This window comes from Netta rufina (assembly GCF_964035555.1).
Source record: "Netta rufina genome assembly, chromosome: 21".
Classification (NCBI taxonomy): Eukaryota; Metazoa; Chordata; class Aves; order Anseriformes; family Anatidae; genus Netta; species Netta rufina.
The window spans coordinates 3,955,599-3,971,838 of NC_140145.1; the positions used below are offsets into that span (position 1 = coordinate 3,955,599).

Below are 16,240 nucleotides of genomic sequence, written 5' to 3' on the forward strand. Positions count from 1 at the left end.
TCTGCAAGGCTGTGCAGAGCCAGCACAGGCTGTGGCTGTCACCGTGTCTGCTCCACGCGCTCTGGGATGCCAGCACGTTCCTCTTCTCTGTGGTCAGTGTCCCCCACTCACACAAACTTTTTGCAGGGCATTTAAACATCAGAAAACATAAGGGCACGAGCAGAAGCGGAACTGGGAGGGGTAAGTAGAAAGGGGGGCTGATAGCTCTGCCTGGGGAAGCTCCTGAAGCACACTGTTTTCTCTGCTGGAAAAGTCTTGCGGGAGCAGGAGTAAATGCACTTGTAGGAAGTAGAAGTAAAGCTTCCAAGCCAAACACCAAACCACCTGCTATTTCAGCTACACGAGCGGTGGCCCCACGCTCTCAGCAATTCTGCTAAAAATACAGCCGAGACATTTGCAGCAGGAAGCACCTGACATCCCCTTCTCCCACTCCAGGGCTCACTCGCCCTTAGCTCTTCTTTTCATTCTTACCAGTCCTGGAGACGAGTGCTGTGGGCCTCTTCCCTTCTTGAAGCATAGTTTTCCAAACCAATTTTGAGGAACGAGGCTCTGTGGAGCTCTGTTTTCTCCCAGCAGGATCCTGCACACCATTCGGTGTCCTATCTACACGTGCTCCCATCTCAGCCTGTCTCGCTCGATCACAAAGACAACGCACACATCATAGCAAACCATAATAAAACGCCAGATTTGCTTTGGAGGATTTTCAATTTTAATAAATAAGTGCTATGACAGAGCCAAATCTAGACATGAGGGCTCAAGAGACAAGGGTTATGTTTCAGAACTGATGTTCCTATTGGCAAATCTGAAGGACCAGTGCAATTTCTGAGGCTGACGGCAGTGGATCGGACCTTCTCAGTTGTTGCAGTGCCTTTGTATCGTTATAAAACAGATAACGAAACACAAGGAGAACTGCCACAGACACTGGGAATTACGAGCTGTGAATAAGATGAGGATTTAATCCTCTTTAGTCCTTAGCTTTTGTGAACAGTTTGGTATCTCATTTAGCTCCAGAGAACCACTGCTGCCGTAAAAGCAACCTCTGCCTTGCCAGTTCCTCTCCTGTAGGAAACAGCTTCTGCAGGAGAGCAGAGGAACTAAATCAGAACATAATCCCCGCGTTCGAATGCCATCGTGCATGAGTCAGCCTGACAAATTAAGTAGTTGGCTGCATTACCGCTCAGCAATTTAAAGATTCATTTCATGCTTGACAGGAGAAAACATTGCACAGAGTAGCTGTCCTCCCTCCAGCAGACGTGCAGGGAAGTGAGACAGGATAACGAGCTCGTGGCGTGCCCAAGGGAGCCGCTGAAGGGGTCGGCCAGGCTTCACTGCCAGGCAGAGCGCTCCCTCCAACGCACGTCTGCAGCTGGACTTCAAGCAGAGCCTTTCCTCCTCTCAGCAGCACCAGTTCCACACGATCTTGGGCACAATCTGGAGAAGATTTCACTGCGGAATCGAAGACTCCTCCTTCCCTATGTACATGCTGGCTGGGTGTGCCCTTACAGCTTGGCGAAGGGCTCCTTCAGACTTTACGCAGTTTACTAAAAAGAGGGAGCGGAAAACAGTGAGTTCACTGACTTTTAGTCCCCACTTTCACCTTCTTAGCCCTGCTGCCTGTTGCATTTCCTTCCCAGGCAGGGAAGCGGACCCCTGAAGCACTGCAGAACGTGTAGATCTGGGCAGCAGCCCCAGAGCAGAGAGCACAGCGGGGCCGGCAGCCCATTTCTGAACCCATCCTCCCTCAGTGGCAGACCCTTTGTGGCTGGGCATGGGGATTGCATAGCACAGCTCTGCTAGCAAAATCTGTAATGGAGGCATTGTTATAATGGCAAAAAGTGCATTGTCAAGTTTAATTTACTTACAGAGCCACCAGAAGTAATTTACACGTGGTAGCATTCTGCCAGGGCTTATGATTGGAGGTCTTCCCAGAAAAACTGCATCACCAGGACTCCTCAGGACAGCAATCCCTCCTTCCTCTGGCTTCCCAGCACTCCTTATCACATCTAGGGGTCTATTTGTGGTAGCCTGGTACTGCTGCGATTGTTGCTCTCCACAAAATCAGGAGGGGTCATTACAGTAGCTGTGCTAAAGGTTTTGGCCATCTCTCAGCCCTGTTTGTTCCTCTCCCATCTCCAGGTGAGGCGGGCACTGTCCTGTTACAAACAGCAGATGGAGCAGCCTGGTGTGCCCAGTGCTGTGTAGACGTTAGCAGAGCAAAAAGCAGGAGGTCTGCTGTGACTAATGCACAGATGTAATCCCTTCAGCCCCGAAATTTCTCCGTGGAAGAGGAATAAATGCAGAATTGCTTATAGAAGTTACCATTACAGCCCTTTCATTTATTTCAGGGATAACCTGGCTTGCTTCCTTCCCTGCAGATACTCAGCTGTCGTGGTGCCTGGCTATTCCGTAACCACCTTCCAAAAGGCAAACAAAGCGAGCTCTGCAGCCCTCTCTGAAGCAGCCCATTGCTACAGCACAATCTCGGTTCACTCCAGCTCAAGCAAAAGGGAGGTGCTGAGCACGTTGCTCACGCTGGGGCTCGTGCAGGCAGCTGGCGTGGTGTTAAACCACAACACACAGGTGCTGTCCCCGTCCCGGCAGAGATGCTGGGCCGCGGGTCCCCACGCCAGGTGTGCAGCAGACCCAGCTGTATTTGCTGCCGGCCGCACCACGTGCGTGTGCTGTTGGGATGAGACCCGAGTGACACACAGCAAAGTCCTTGGCCAAAAAGCACAACCTGCCCTGGGCACAGCACCCCGCCAGCAGTGGTTGTGAGGGCAAATGCTGCTGAGGATGGGCTGCTGAGGTTCAAACAAATGCTGCAACACTAAGAACAGGGCGTTTGGGTTTTGGATGGTGATAGCAAGCCTTAAATACTTTGCATGGTTTCAAAAAAATCCCATCTGGGGTCGGCCTGCCACTGGCACCTGCAGTCTGTGGGTGCCACTTGGCACAGGGACGATCCCACTGGGTCCTGCAGGTGCTCAGAGAGCAAAAACCCAGCGGGGAGCGATACTGGTCCCAGTACCTGTCCCAGCTGGGCTCCAGTCCCGAGCAGGGTGACCAGCACTGCACGCTGTAGAGACACCACAGGCTCATACATGAGCACGGTGATGGTTGTGGGTTTTTTAACCCTTTCCCAGCAACCCACATCCACTCCCTTGCCTGCCTTTTTGATCTCTGCTAATGGCTCAGCTGCCATTTACTGCAGACTCCCCACGAGGGCTGCGGGAGCCCATTTGGGGCCATAAAGCAGCCCCCGTTGTGGTGCTTGGTGTCTCTGGGGCTGGTTTTCTTCCGTACTGACACTGTATTTTGTCACCCACTCGCTCAGAGCTGCAGGAAGACTTCAGGGCGCTCTGCGCATGCTTTTGGCTTTTAATTGCCTCCAGAAACTCGGTATCAGCAGCTACCGGGTTGCTGCTGAGCGCAGAGCAGGGTGTGCAGCATCAGCCGGGGCTCCAGGGGACCCCTCGCTGTGCTCTGCCCCCGCACTGCACAAACCAGCAGGGTCTGGGGGTCCTGCCCACAGCACGCAGCCCGAAGCTGCTCAGAATTGGTTTTACAACCCAAACACAATCCTCCCTCCCTTAAATATGTTCATCAAGTGTTTGCTCTCCTTACCTCTGCTTTGACAGCAGGGTGGGGTCCGAGGCAGGGTTGGTGTTAACGTAGTCCGGCTCCTCGTCCTGGCTGTCTATGTACAGCGCTGCTAACGAAGAAGGAAAGCACCCATCATTAACTGGGATAATTTGGAAACACCCACCATATGCACTGCATTTTTGGCCAGCACATTTAGCCCTCAGCATTGACACATTTTTGTAGCCAGGCTAAGAAACCTCACATCACAGCGTCAGGGTTTCAGAGGGGCTTCAAGATGGGCAGAGCCGTGGTGGCCTTGCAAGCACTGGGAACGCCCCGTCCCACTGCAGCCACATCCAAATGTAAAACTGCCACGTGTACACAGCAGTTTGTGCGCTTAGATGTTCATCATGGATGAAAAAACATCCCAAAATGAGTGTGGTGTAGCACAGCAGGCATCCCACCCACGAGCCCAGTCCGTAGGCAGCTGCTGAGGACATACCCGCACTTTGCTCGATTTTCCAGGCGTGTATCGCCGTGCTGTTCTCATAGTCATCCACGTCATCTGTGAGCAAGCAGAGTTCGGACAGGACGATGCTGAACAGTGAGCAGGCTAAAAGCAGACCCTGGAAACCCCCTCCCAGTGCCACCACAGGCTGGTGACACTGCCTCAGCCACCTCCCAGCCCTGGTTCCTACAGGCACGGACGGGCTTGGGGCAGCCCCACGCTCCTGCCTCCCCTCATCGCTCCAAACAGCGGCGTGGGCAGCGCCAAAGGAAAGTGAAGCATCTTCATTTTGTGATTGTGAAAGCCCAGGACAGAAGCCCAAAGCCCCTGTGGTCCAGCGCCTTATGCTGGCAGTGATGAGCAACCCGAGCTGGGGACTAAACCGCGATGAATCTCGGCACGAAGCGCTGCACGTACCCAGCCCAGAGCTACACGTGTCCCCAATGAAGACATTCTGGTAGGAATGGGAGTCCTCCTCTTTGGCTGGCAGAGAGAAGAAAGGGAGAAAAAGGGTGTAGGGAAGCAGGAGCAGTGCGGGAAGGGCACAGCCCCCACTGGGCTTTGTGCTTTGCTGTCAGCTGCCTGCAGGAGAGGGCTGTTGGCCACAAAACCTGCCATAGACTAAAAAGTGTTGGTTTTGGGGACAGACTGTGCAGGTCAGCTCTCTGGATGTGCCTGTGGGCAGCTGAGCCACACAAGGGTTGTTTTGTTGTTTTGTTTTTTTTTTTTTTTGGAATAAGGTACTTTTTTTGGTAAATAATATTTTTTTTCTGTCTTTTTTCTTTTTTTTTTTTTTTTCTCTTCCCCTCAATCTCTTTAAATAAAAAATAGGATTTGCGTTCTGAAGTTCATTTCAGGTAACAGACTGATGCCCAAGCCAGCGCCGTGAAACACTGAGTGCCCAGGGAGGCAAGAATGTCTCACGGATGCAATATTTGCCTGGAAAAGGTGCCTTTGAATGGAGCAGTGTGTTTCGCCCCACCTTCACTCCCTGTCCCCATAAGCCAAGCACACAAAACATTCGAAGCCCTCCTTTTGGTGCAAGGCATGCCCTGGACTGTGCCTGCCTCAGGCCAAATGGTGATGGGGCAGCAAAGTGGAGAGGGGCAGTGCTGTGGGCTCCCTGCAACCACGGGGCAGCCAGCACGCCATGCTGGAGGCTGTGGTGGTGCTCGCATAGAGACCTTACCTTTGGGTGAGGTGAAGCACTTGGCCTGCTCATAGAAATCCACAGCGATGGGCTCCCTGCAAGAAGGAAACCTCGCTCAGCTGCTGCTGCTCAGGGAGGCCCATGGCTCTCCGAGCAGTGGTGAGCAACTGCGGTCACTTACACGTAGGCAGCATCCTCGCACAGGTAGTCCTCTGCAAGCACAAGGGATTTCCTGTTAGCACACTGGTTGCATAAACTCAAAACCCCAACATTTTCCAAGCCTGGCTATAGCAGATGGCCCTGGCGGACAGCAAGCCCCCAAACCCACTGAGGCAGCACCGAGCAGGGCCAGGAGCCCTGAGCAGAGCAGGACGGACCCCACGAGGTGAGGGGAAATCAGGGACATAGCCCCCATTTTGGGAGAGCAGAGCATAGCCCCACACGACCATAATCCGTGTAGGGCTGATGCCAGCTCCAGGAAGGAGCCCTCCGTTCAGCTGTTAATTAGATCATGTGCAGCTTAACAGCAGCGAGCCAGAGTCACAGCGTGCTGCTTCCCACCTGCCTGCCAGGGCTGCCTCTCACCTGATGCCCACTGTGAGCCACCCCAAGCCCCCGAAGCCACCCACGTGGCACGTACCTGTCAGGAAGTTCTGGTACCGGGGCTCGGTCCTGCTATCTGGGATAAAACACAGGGAGATGTTATGGGGGGACACAGGCAGGGGATACCCAGCACTGGCTGCCTTCGCAGCGCACAGACAGCACAGACACAGCGGGAACAGCTGGGGGCAGATTTTGGATTATCCAGCCCCACGGCTCTTAGCAGAACCAGCAAGACATAGCAAATCAGCCTGGATTTACCCTTGGATCCAGTTCTTATTGAGCGTCCCCGTGTAGACACAAAGGGAGCTCCCTGCTATGTAAACAAGCACAGATTCACTACATCCCCACCCAGGAATTCTGTGGCTGGTCTGTCCCTACTGCCATGTGGGCACGGAGCCCACCGAGCAGGCAGGCGTCCCGGCGGAGATACTCACCAATGCCAAAGGGACGGGAGGCACCGAGCTCCTCGTGGGCTTTCCTGAAAGACAGCGAGCACTGAGTGAGCCTGCAGGTGCCGCTGGGCTAATGCGTTGTTTGTAGCTGGGGTTTGCAGGAGAAGGGAGCTAAATCCTCAGCTCTGAGCAAACCGCAGGAAAACCTCTGTCCGTGAAACCCCCTTGTCTGTTTGCAACAGGAAATGCATCGAGCTGGCGGGTTTGGGGTGAAACCCCAAGGTGGGGATGACCACGCCTGGGTAGTGCAGCAATTGCTGCCCTGCTTCCTGGGGTGCTGGTGGTGGGCAGGAGGGGATCTCTCATGTCAAACTGCTTCTAAGCAAAGAACAGCAGGTTCTTTTTTGTGGTGTACCTGTTACAGACTACCACAGCCCGTTTCCTTGGGTTTTACTTCAATACTACGAGTAAGATGCAGGTGGGCTGAAGAAAATCCAGAAAAAGACTAAACCCACGACTGACCAGCAAGCACAGCCCAAGCCTCACTTACAAGGCACGGCATCCAGTCCCAAACCCTCGGCATTCTCATATGTTGGGTAAACTTCATCCAAGCTTGCCTCTACAGCTAGGTTATGCCTTGTTGTGTGTTTTTTTTTGTTACCTACCTTGTTATTGTGAAGTTTTCAGGTTCCTTAATCTGGTCTAGCCTTCGCGTTACAGCTAGCACCAAGAACGAAACGAGATGTTAATGACAACAGCAGCAGATATTACAGCACGAGCACAGAGCATCCAACGCAGTGAACTCCCCAGTATTAGCAAGCGTTTCTCTAACGTGCCCTGAAACAGCTTCCAAATTGTTCCTCAAGAGCACACCAAGGCCCAAATGGGAAGCGAGTAGAGAGAAACGCGCTGCCTGTGCAGGCAGCAGAGCTAGCAAACACATCAGAGGAAGCCACAATCCTAATCGCTGCCTTATTTCCTATTCTCCCCCAAACATGCTCAATTTGGGGGCCTGTTGCGTGCTCAGCACCCTTTCTGCCCAGCTGAGCTGCACTGACGGGCCCCCAGCTTTGGCTGGGATGGCGCGGACATTCGCTGGGGCCTGGTGGGACAGGGCTGGGCAGGGCTGGTGACATTTTCTGCAGCCCTGCCAGCGGCTCGGTCAGGGTAGGAACCAAAAGGTCAGCACACAACCAGCCCCACCGCAGGAAGCAGCGAGAGGGCGATGACGGATGAGTCACCGCTATCGCTCGGGGCTCCCCCACAGTGCCAGCAGCGTGCTGTCAGGGGCCCAAACCTCCTGCACTTCCATGGTTTTAGTGATCTGTTCTCAATGGAAATGGAGGTTTTTGTCAGAGTTTGGAATCCACATGCCCAGAAGCGCCTGAGGAGGCTTCCACACTGCCAGCGGCTGCCTGGCTTTGTGGTCACCTTCTTATTTTCACACAGCCTCGCCCCGTGCCCGCAGAGCCCCCACCCTGAGCCCCTGCAAGGGCTGTACTCACTGGAGTGGGACCGAATCACCTCAAAGCTCTGCTGGCTTCCGAGCCTGGAAAAGACAGAGACACCACGTCAGCTGAACCGTGGGGTGCACGACACGGAAAATAGACCTGGTGCTGCAGACCACACAGACCTGAGGTGGCCCTGAGGCCATTCTTTCCCTCCGCCTCCCTTGGGGCCTCCTCTGTGTGGGCCTCTGCAGCAGAGATGTGCTTGAGGCCCGTGGGCAGCGCAGCCGACACCAGCCAAGGGAAAGACCCAGGGGGTGAGGAAGATGTCGCTGGGGACACCATGAGCCCGAAATCCAGGCACAAATCCAACTGAATCCAGGCACAAATTCCAACAAGCCAGGACAACAGCACAGGCTCGTGGTGGGACAGAGCCATCAGTGGCTCATGCGTTGCTCCGTGAAGGGCACAAAGCTCCACTGCTGGGCAGCCTGGCCTCTGGCAGAGCCCCTTCACACCACGCTCACTCCTTTATCAAAGGTTAAAAAAGTGTTGGCTTTTTTTTTTTTTTTTTTTTTTTTTTTTTTTTTTTTTAATATCATTTAGCTGTGGTTTGTCTGTTAGCGAAGGAAATAAGGGGGTGTGCGCGTGCATGGTCGTGTTTCCTTCGCTGTTCGAGCTGCAGCTGTGGGGGCTGGCTCTGGCATGCGTCCCCACCAGCACCGGGCAGAGCTTTGCCTGTGGAGCCATGTGTCTCTCCCTGTCCCATCCATGACGGGACAAGGCAGAGATGTGCCCTTCCTATTTTTCCAGACATTTTTCCACTGGGTTACTGACTCACGGGCCTCGTGGGCACAGCTTCATTTTGGGTTGCTTCTTGTGATGGCATTCCCCCTTTACAGGGGCATGCTGCCTTGTGCGCTGCTGGCAGCAGAGCTGGGGTACAGATATATAGAACGTACAGAACATGTTCATAAATATAGTTAAATAATAAATATATATATGTACGTATTATTTCATGTGAGGTCCAGATATCGGAGGAGCACTGCCCAGTTGGTGGATGTGCAGGGCATGCAGTGGGGCTGGGTCTGGCCAGGGTCTCCCAAGCAGTTTTGGGAAGAAACATTATGGCAAAAGGCAACTTACTGATTCGTCTGCTTGCTCTGCTTCTTTTCTCGCTTTGTACCTGAAAGAAAAGAAAGAAAGCTCTTACAAAAGGGTGACGCAGGCCTTCAAGATCAGAAAGGGAAGGACTGCTGAAATGCATTCAGGAAACTCTTTGTGGGGACCCTAGCCCCATCCTGCAGCCTCCCAAGCTGCTGGCACCCACCACCCCCCCATGCTGAGGGGACACCCCAGAAGGAAAGCACCCTCCCGGCCAGCCCCGGGGTCCCCGTGCCCACGGCAGCACCTTACCGGAGAGCTGGCACCTGACGCAGGCGCTGACGGCTGCCCCGAGCAGCATCAGCGCGGCAGCCGCCCACAGCAGCTCCAGCTGTGCCATGGCTCCGCAGTGTCCAGCCTGCAACACAGCCCCGAGAGCGACCCGTGAGCCCCCATAATGCCGGACCTCTCTGCTCTGCTTCTGGCAGAACCGCTGCCAGCGATGCACCTGCTCGTCCCCTCCTTTCCACACCCGGTGACTCCACGAGCCACAGCCACACACTTATTCAATAATCACCACGATACGGCTTCAGTTTCTCCCTTTGAAACACAAACCTACACGTATCACAGAAAGCAGCCTGCTGGGACTGGGACTGATCACTTTGCCCATTCCTGTTCCCCAGGGCCAGGTTTTCTTTACCTACAGATTTTTTTCCCCCCTAAATCTTCCTCTTTAGCCCCTAGTGCTGGACACATTACACCTCGCTGGAGGCCAGAAACTCGCTGCGCTGCCAGGTGGGAAGTTTCCCTGCTGCCTAACCTGAATCTCCCATATCACAGTTCAAGTCTGGATGGTGTTGTTATGGCTGGATAGGGAAGGGGAAAAAATACGTCTATATTTCTTATAGAAAGCAACAGATGGATTTCACCCTGCTCAGCACCTTCTTCTTCCACTTGCGTAAAGGAGTAAATGCCATTTCTTTCCCCAAACTGCTAGTCACAGTGACCCCCGACTCACACAAATGAAACCCCAAAGTGGTTCGCACAAAAGAAAACCCAAAGGCCTCCCCATGCAGCGGCCACGCATCTCTTGGTATTGCACAGACGTCCTCCCGTGCACACCAGCCTTGGCTGAGGACACTGGTGGGAGGTTTGCAATCCGGCGGTGGGAGCCCCAGTCCTGTACCAGCAGCCTAATGACCAGGGCACGGTGTGAGTTGTGGTGGTGCTGATTATTATTATTAATTATTATTATTATGATTATTATTATTAAAGGCAGTTTTGGGGGTGTTTTTCTCTCTCTCTTTCTCTCTCTTTTTTTTTTTTTTTTTTTTTTTTTTTTTTTTTTTTAAGGTAAGGCACAGCTGAAAGAGCCCAACAGCACTGACCTAGTTCGTGCCTTTGTAGGGCAGGTCACCATCTCCCTTCTAGCAGTGGTTTTACTTCTACAGCGGTCAGTAACGTAACAAAACTGGCCACTTCCCGAACCTCTCTCTCTCTGGGAACTAGGACTGCTCGCAGGGGCTGCTGAACGGGCACCGCACAGGCTTCCGCTCAGTGTCCCCGCCAGCACTGATGACAAGCACGGCCCCAGCCTGGAGGTTATTATTTGCATTCAGCAAAAGCACAAGTTGATGAAAATCCTTTCTTTTTGTTACAGAACCTCCTCTCGTAAGGTATGAAATATCTCCTTGGTGCTGTACTGGAAATGCATTGTGAACCTGCAGGGCTTGCTGCCCAGGGAGTTCACAGGGGGTCCAACAATTCCACGTTTTGCTGAAAGTATTTACTTAAGCACTTGGGTCAAGCAGTTTTAATTCCCCAAATAAACCATATGCCTTCAAAAAAAGTAATTTTTTTTTTTTAAAAAAAAGACCAAATGAGAGCAGGACTTCTAGGGGTCCTGCCCAGGTGGGGAGCTCAGATGGAGTGGGCACCGCTCCTCTCCTCAGCTGCCCAGCACCTTGGTGCCGAGGCAAGAAATCACACGTCTGTGCTGGAAAGGAGCTGATAGGAGAGGGTGATGAACACATTTATGACAAGCAGAAGGTTGGAGGCACTTACTCACTGCTGGCGGGTTATAAATAAGTTATCTGGAAGGCTGAACGTGCTTTCCCCGCTGTCTGCCTTGGGGAAATGGGCGAGGAGAATAAATAGGCTTGAGCCAGTGTGGTCTGTGACGAGGCCTGAGCATAAGAGAAAGATGCAGAGTGAAGGGCCTGCTGAGCGGGCTTGCTTTCAATGAGCTAAACTCAAGCATGTAGAAAAAACCTTCTGAAGAGATTCAGATCTTCAGAAGTAAAATTCAGAGAGGGAAGGTATGGCCCGTTCTGTGTATACACACATCCCTTTTCTTTTTGTGCGTTTATCTCCTTTTTAGCACTGGCAGAAGTTTTTCCTCACAGGAAGAAGCTGGTGCCGGTGGCACCTCCCACAGCAGGCAATGCCCACGGCCCTGAGAGCAGCACCCAGAATAAATAAATGAATGAATGTGGGCAATGAATTGCAGCACCCAGAGAAAATAAATGAACTGTGGCCAGAGCTAAAATCCCTGCAGCACGCCCGTCTGAACAGGGTATCTCTTCTCACGTCCTTGGCTATGTCTAGCAATGAAACATGCTTTTTTAAATTTAATTTTATTTTTTAATGGGAAGAAGAAAATGACTTGCAAAAGGTCCTGCAGTGTGTACAGTAAGTTGTCTCACCTGGGCTGCTGGGGCAGGAGGTTTCTAGCCCTACCCGGAGGGTTTCTTTCACCCAGCAGTGAGAGTTACAAGATGGTCCCCAAAAATGGGGCCACCATCGCCAGCCCCAGGAGGAGAGCTGGTTTCTGCAGGGAGGGCTGGAAGGCTGCTGGTTTTACATTTGCTGAAGTCCCACAGGCATTCACTGTCAGCCTGTCTGGGACAGAAACACCCAAGTGCGAAATGTTATTTAACTTTAAAAGACAACACCGGTGTGACCATGAGAGGGTATAAGCTGAACGTGCACAGTCTAGATATAAAATCCCTGATTGCCAGAGGGATGGAAAGTCTGGGGCAGCTTTCCTGGAGCAGCATGAGGGGTGAGAAGCTTACTTAATTACCCTTTAAGAGTACTTAAACTTTTTGCCAAAAATGCAGAAGAGCGAGGAGCGCGTTGATGTGGCACAGTTCAAGTGATTTTTTTATCCTTTCAGATCATTTCTGATGAAATCATTTTTGGCTCTTTGCAGATACCAAGCCCACCCTGTAAGTTTTCACTGCAAGATAAAGACTGAAAATGCTGCTTTAGGTCATAAACTAAACCTATCTGTTAAAATGCCCCAAAAAGCAAATATCAAACAGCCTTCCCTCCCCTCCTGAAAGTTAGTTTCATGGTCTTAATAAATTAAGACTAATTCAGACTGATTGGATGAGTCACTGGCACGAACTATAAAGTGGAGAGATTATTTAAAAACTCGCTGTGTGAAACGTGGAACATGGACTTATCGAACAGATGCAATATTCAGCTTGACCCAGTGGCTCTAACATTTCTAAGAAAAGAAACGCGACTTTCTGTTTGTCTACGTTGCACAGATTGCCGCAGAAAGTCCCATCCACTTAGAAATTGAAGTCTCAGACCAAAGGAAGATCTTGTGGTTGGAACCACTTCAATGACCAGTGCTGAGCCTTCAGGCAAGCTCCTTCCAGAGGTCTGCATGCCCCATTTTCTACCTGATTTGATGCCAGTGTCATTTTTTCTTGAGAAAACTGCTGTGGTATAGATAGGATCTGTTTTTGTACAGCTATTCAAGTAGAGCATGCTTTATTTTATGCCAGGAGAGCGGGAGGCACACCTCAGTAGGACACAGGACAAGAGGGACAACTGAATTGATAAATGAACTCTCGCATAGACGAGCACTTTACAAAATGCTTTTAAAAGCCTCAGCTGGAAAATACAGCACAAAATCCTAATCACATGCATGCACGTCAGCATAAGGACGAATTCCATGGAAATATCTTGTAACTGTCCCTAATTTTCCATGGTTTGGGCAGCATTGAGCCATGCAACGCCCTTCCCTGCAGAGTCTGGGGGGATGCAGGATAGGCACCGAAGATACAGGGAATTTGTGTGCCTGGAAGTAAGTACCCCTACGTAACAAGCACTCCTATTTACCCCTGATTAATGAACATGAGCTGATATCAGACAGGATTATCCCACAATTATCCCCAGTTTTCCTAATGAGTCTACCTCACAGCCCCCATTACGCTGAACATTGATCACAAGAGAAAACTGATGCAAGGACAAAGATCTATTTTCTGTCTGAGGTTAGTTATTTCAAGCACTAATATAGAGTAAGATAAACACATTCATAAGGTGCCAGTAAGCCCTAAAACATGGAAAATCCAAAAACTGTAGTGAAAATCAGCTGTTTTATGGGATTAGGCTTTGGAGGGGAAGACGTGGTGGGGTGCAGCGGTCCCAGAAGCGGGAGCCCAAAGCAGGACCGGACACATCCGTGGGGATGGCAGCTCAGCATGGCCTGCTCCTGCTACGGGGACCCCAAAATGCCCAGAAAATTTTAGTAGAAACAAATGCGGAAGGAACACAGTTTAAAAAAGCTACCCTGACATCAGCAGAGGGGAACAGGAGATGTAAAAAATAACGGCGTAAAACAGGCAAACCGGATTGCACGTGGTGGGCTCTCATCTCGAGGGGTCTAAATGCTGCGGAGGGGTTTTATTTGGCACTTTTCCTACCTCGGAGCTCATCAGATGGTGGTCATGAGCAGCAGCAGGGAGTAACGTGGCATGTTTCAGAGGGATCTGGCAGGGGCGACCCCAAACCTTCGCTAAAACACTCACCGAGCTCCAGCCCAGGATCCGTGAGCTCACCGCGCTGTCGGGACCACCTGTGTGTCCCCAAAGCCTGGGTGCCACCCGCCCGTCCCAGCTCACCTGCAGCCTCAGCCGGCCATCCCCATCCGTCCCAGCTCCTCACGCACCTCCGAGTGCCGGTTCCTCCGAGGAGAGGATCGTTAGCCAGCTGCTGGTTTCCTGTCACCATCTGAATCATTAACCCCAACATCCGCCGCCGGCCGCCGGTCAGCCCCTCTCCGGCTCACGGGAGCCCCACGGGCGGTGCTCGCACAGAGCCACCTCTCGCAGAAGCCGTTCAGATCCTCAGGGGGAGAGGAAGAGGCTCGGGTGAGAGCCACGCACGCTGACAGAGCCCTCGAGCTCCAGATTCGGCTGATGCCCCTCCAACGTTCAACGCCCGCAGTCATTTCCCCTCTAGCAAAGAGCCTCGGGATAATCATCGCTGCGCTGAGCGTTACTTGCAGCAGGTGCTGCCTGACAAAGCTTGGAAGAGGCGAGATAAGTTGGAAGCCTTCTCTCAGGTTTTACAGACAGGATGACAGCCTTGGAAGGGCAGCACAGAGCCGGAGGGCGCTGCTGCTAGCGGCCAGACTGGCAGCCCCACCGAGATCCGTTCTGCCCAGCAGTAAGAACAAAACCTTGTCTCGTGCTCCAGCAGCGGCAGCGTGCAGATGGCAAGCACAAACGCACTGCACTGATAAAAAAAACAGTAAAACAACCCCAAAACAGTAGCTCATGATTTTCTTTTGCACTTGAAAAGACTGAGGAGGGGTTATGAATAAGGGCTCGGGGATAACTGCTGGCCTGAAGCCCCGACACGGTGCAGGGACACGAATCCTGCTCTAAGAATAGGACGTGCACGCGGCAGCCCTGCGTATTTATAGCTGGCAGAGTGCAACAGCCAGCCCGGCACACGTTTTACAACTGCAAACAAAACATCTCACGCCACCTCTCACCAGGGCACTACATACATACGGTCATGCAAATCGTTCAGCCAAGGGAAATTTTGTTGTATTTAAATGAGCTGGGGTGCCCTCGAGATGCTGCAGCCAGTGAGCTGCAACCTTCCCTCTCCCTCTCTCCCCCAGAAGGGAACTCTTCTATCACGAAAATGATAAAATAATCATCTGCTCACAGCGTCCGCAACTCCGGGATGGGAACTTTGCTATCAGGCTGTCAGAGGAAACATTGCTCTGCCAAGACAGTTAACCACTCTCTGCGCCTATGCGCTCATATTTAGATTTTATCTACTCCGATTCTAACCAGAGGTGCAAAAATAAAGGGCTCCCGTGTGAAATCCAGGCATGGATCAAAAAACTCAGCGCGTGCGGGCTGAAACAGAGGCCAGAAGAGCGAGAGCCAGCTGTGAATGGCTTGTAGGGCGTACGCGTGGCTCTGTGCACGGGATGCGAACTGCACCACCTCCCACTGCTGGTCCAGCTGCTACAAAACGGGCTTTTCTGGCAGAGCTCACAGCTATGAAGTAGTTTATTACGTGTTTTCTAGCAGCATTTATCTATTTAAACATAAGCAGCTGACAGAAGCTTTAAAAAAATGTTGCTTAGAGCAAAACCGTTGCTCTGACTACGCTGGGGACAATTACAGTTCTCCTTTTTCATATCAGAAGAAGTTTATTATTTTATTAGGAACAACCAGTGCTAAAAAGAGACCCTTTACTTGCCCGCAGCCTCTCTGATCCGCCCCACAGCTTCAGAGATGACTCAGTGCCTCCGCAGGGACCTTACCAAGGCTGGCATGGGCTGGAGCAAAGGCACCTCATGCTGGGTGCCCATCGTCCCAGCTGCCCAGCCCCTACAGGGCAGGTAAAAGCCACTGCAGTGCCCGAGGAGCGGCACGGTTAGTGAGGATGATTGCCCATACGAGGCAGTGGGATCACCTCGAGTATGTTGCAGCAGCCCTTGGGTTGAGCGACGCCCTTCGAGGACGTCAGTCCTTCCACAAGGCTGATCGTGCCCTTTTCTCGCCTTACTCAGCAAGGTAGATGGCCACACAGATGCCGCTTCCCGTCCATCTTTATGTTATTTAGATATATATTTTATATTTCTCACAAGAAGTGTTCAGTGTCAGAGCCCTCGCTCCATGCAGCCACCAACACAGCCACAAGTTCTGCTCCCAAACATCAAACTCTGCTCGTGTTGGTATCAGGCCCCACGCAGTCCCTGACACTTCTGTAATCCCTGTAGCACATCCATACCCGCTGCTAGAAACCATTTCTGGCCTGGTAAAAGGCCAAAGAAGGGCGCATCACGCTTTTATCTGCTGCAATAAACGATGGGAAACACATTACAATTCCATCTTTGTCCTTTCAAAGCTGACCCATTTCAGCTCCTGTCTTTCCCCTGTGAGCAAATTTACCTTCAGTCCATTTTACCAATGAACCCAACTCTATTTTTTTTCCCCCTCCTTCTGCTACCCAGCTAACCAGCTGCAGAAAGATCTCTTGGGGCCCAGACAGGCCGTGGGAAGGCAGTTTCTGTCCCCAGCTTACCTGCTGAATGCCCTGGGGGCCAGGTGACATCCTCTGGTAAAGGTGGGGTCTGATCACCAGCTGCATTTGCTGGAGCTAACAGCTAATGCTGGTCAGAGAAACT

The 16,240-nt window shown here is 52.0% G+C and overlaps 1 protein-coding gene across 3 annotated transcripts; it reads right to left on the reverse strand.

The window, feature by feature from the left end:
* Nucleotides 1–765: 765 nt before the first annotated feature.
* Nucleotides 766–16,197, reverse strand: LAT2 (linker for activation of T cells family member 2). Of its 3 annotated transcripts, none has more exons than XM_084299385.1 (13): nt 16,138–16,197; nt 9,100–9,205; nt 8,830–8,869; nt 7,741–7,784; nt 6,901–6,955; nt 6,278–6,321; nt 5,881–5,919; nt 5,422–5,452; nt 5,280–5,335; nt 4,508–4,573; nt 4,085–4,147; nt 3,625–3,709; nt 766–1,541 (listed from the first exon to the last, which is right to left on the reverse strand). In XM_084299385.1, the coding sequence occupies exons 1-13, from the start codon at nt 16,165–16,167 to the stop codon at nt 1,523–1,525; spliced, it is 678 nt and encodes a 225-aa protein (XP_084155511.1). In that variant the 5' UTR covers nt 16,168–16,197; the 3' UTR covers nt 766–1,522. The 3 variants fall into 3 exon arrangements, with proteins under 3 accessions (XP_084155511.1, XP_084155510.1, XP_084155512.1); XM_084299384.1 differs by having other exon boundaries at nt 3,625–3,712; XM_084299386.1 differs by lacking the exon at nt 16,138–16,197 and adding an exon at nt 10,852–10,887 and having other exon boundaries at nt 3,625–3,712.
* Between the last annotated feature and the right edge of the window lie 43 nt (nt 16,198–16,240).

Bases quoted from the DNA above. Each gene is read 5' to 3' on its own strand.
- LAT2 (XM_084299384.1), bottom strand. From the start codon at position 16,167: ATGTCACCTGGCCCCCAGGGCATTCAGCAG. The intron at 5,336-5,421 runs GTAAGTGACCGC...TCCTTCTTGCAG, and splicing joins TGCGAGGATGCTGCCTACGT to GGAGCCCATCGCTGTGGATT. The intron at 4,148-4,507 runs GTACGTGCAGCG...GCTTGCTCACAG, and splicing joins CACGTGTAGCTCTGGGCTGG to ATGACGTGGATGACTATGAG.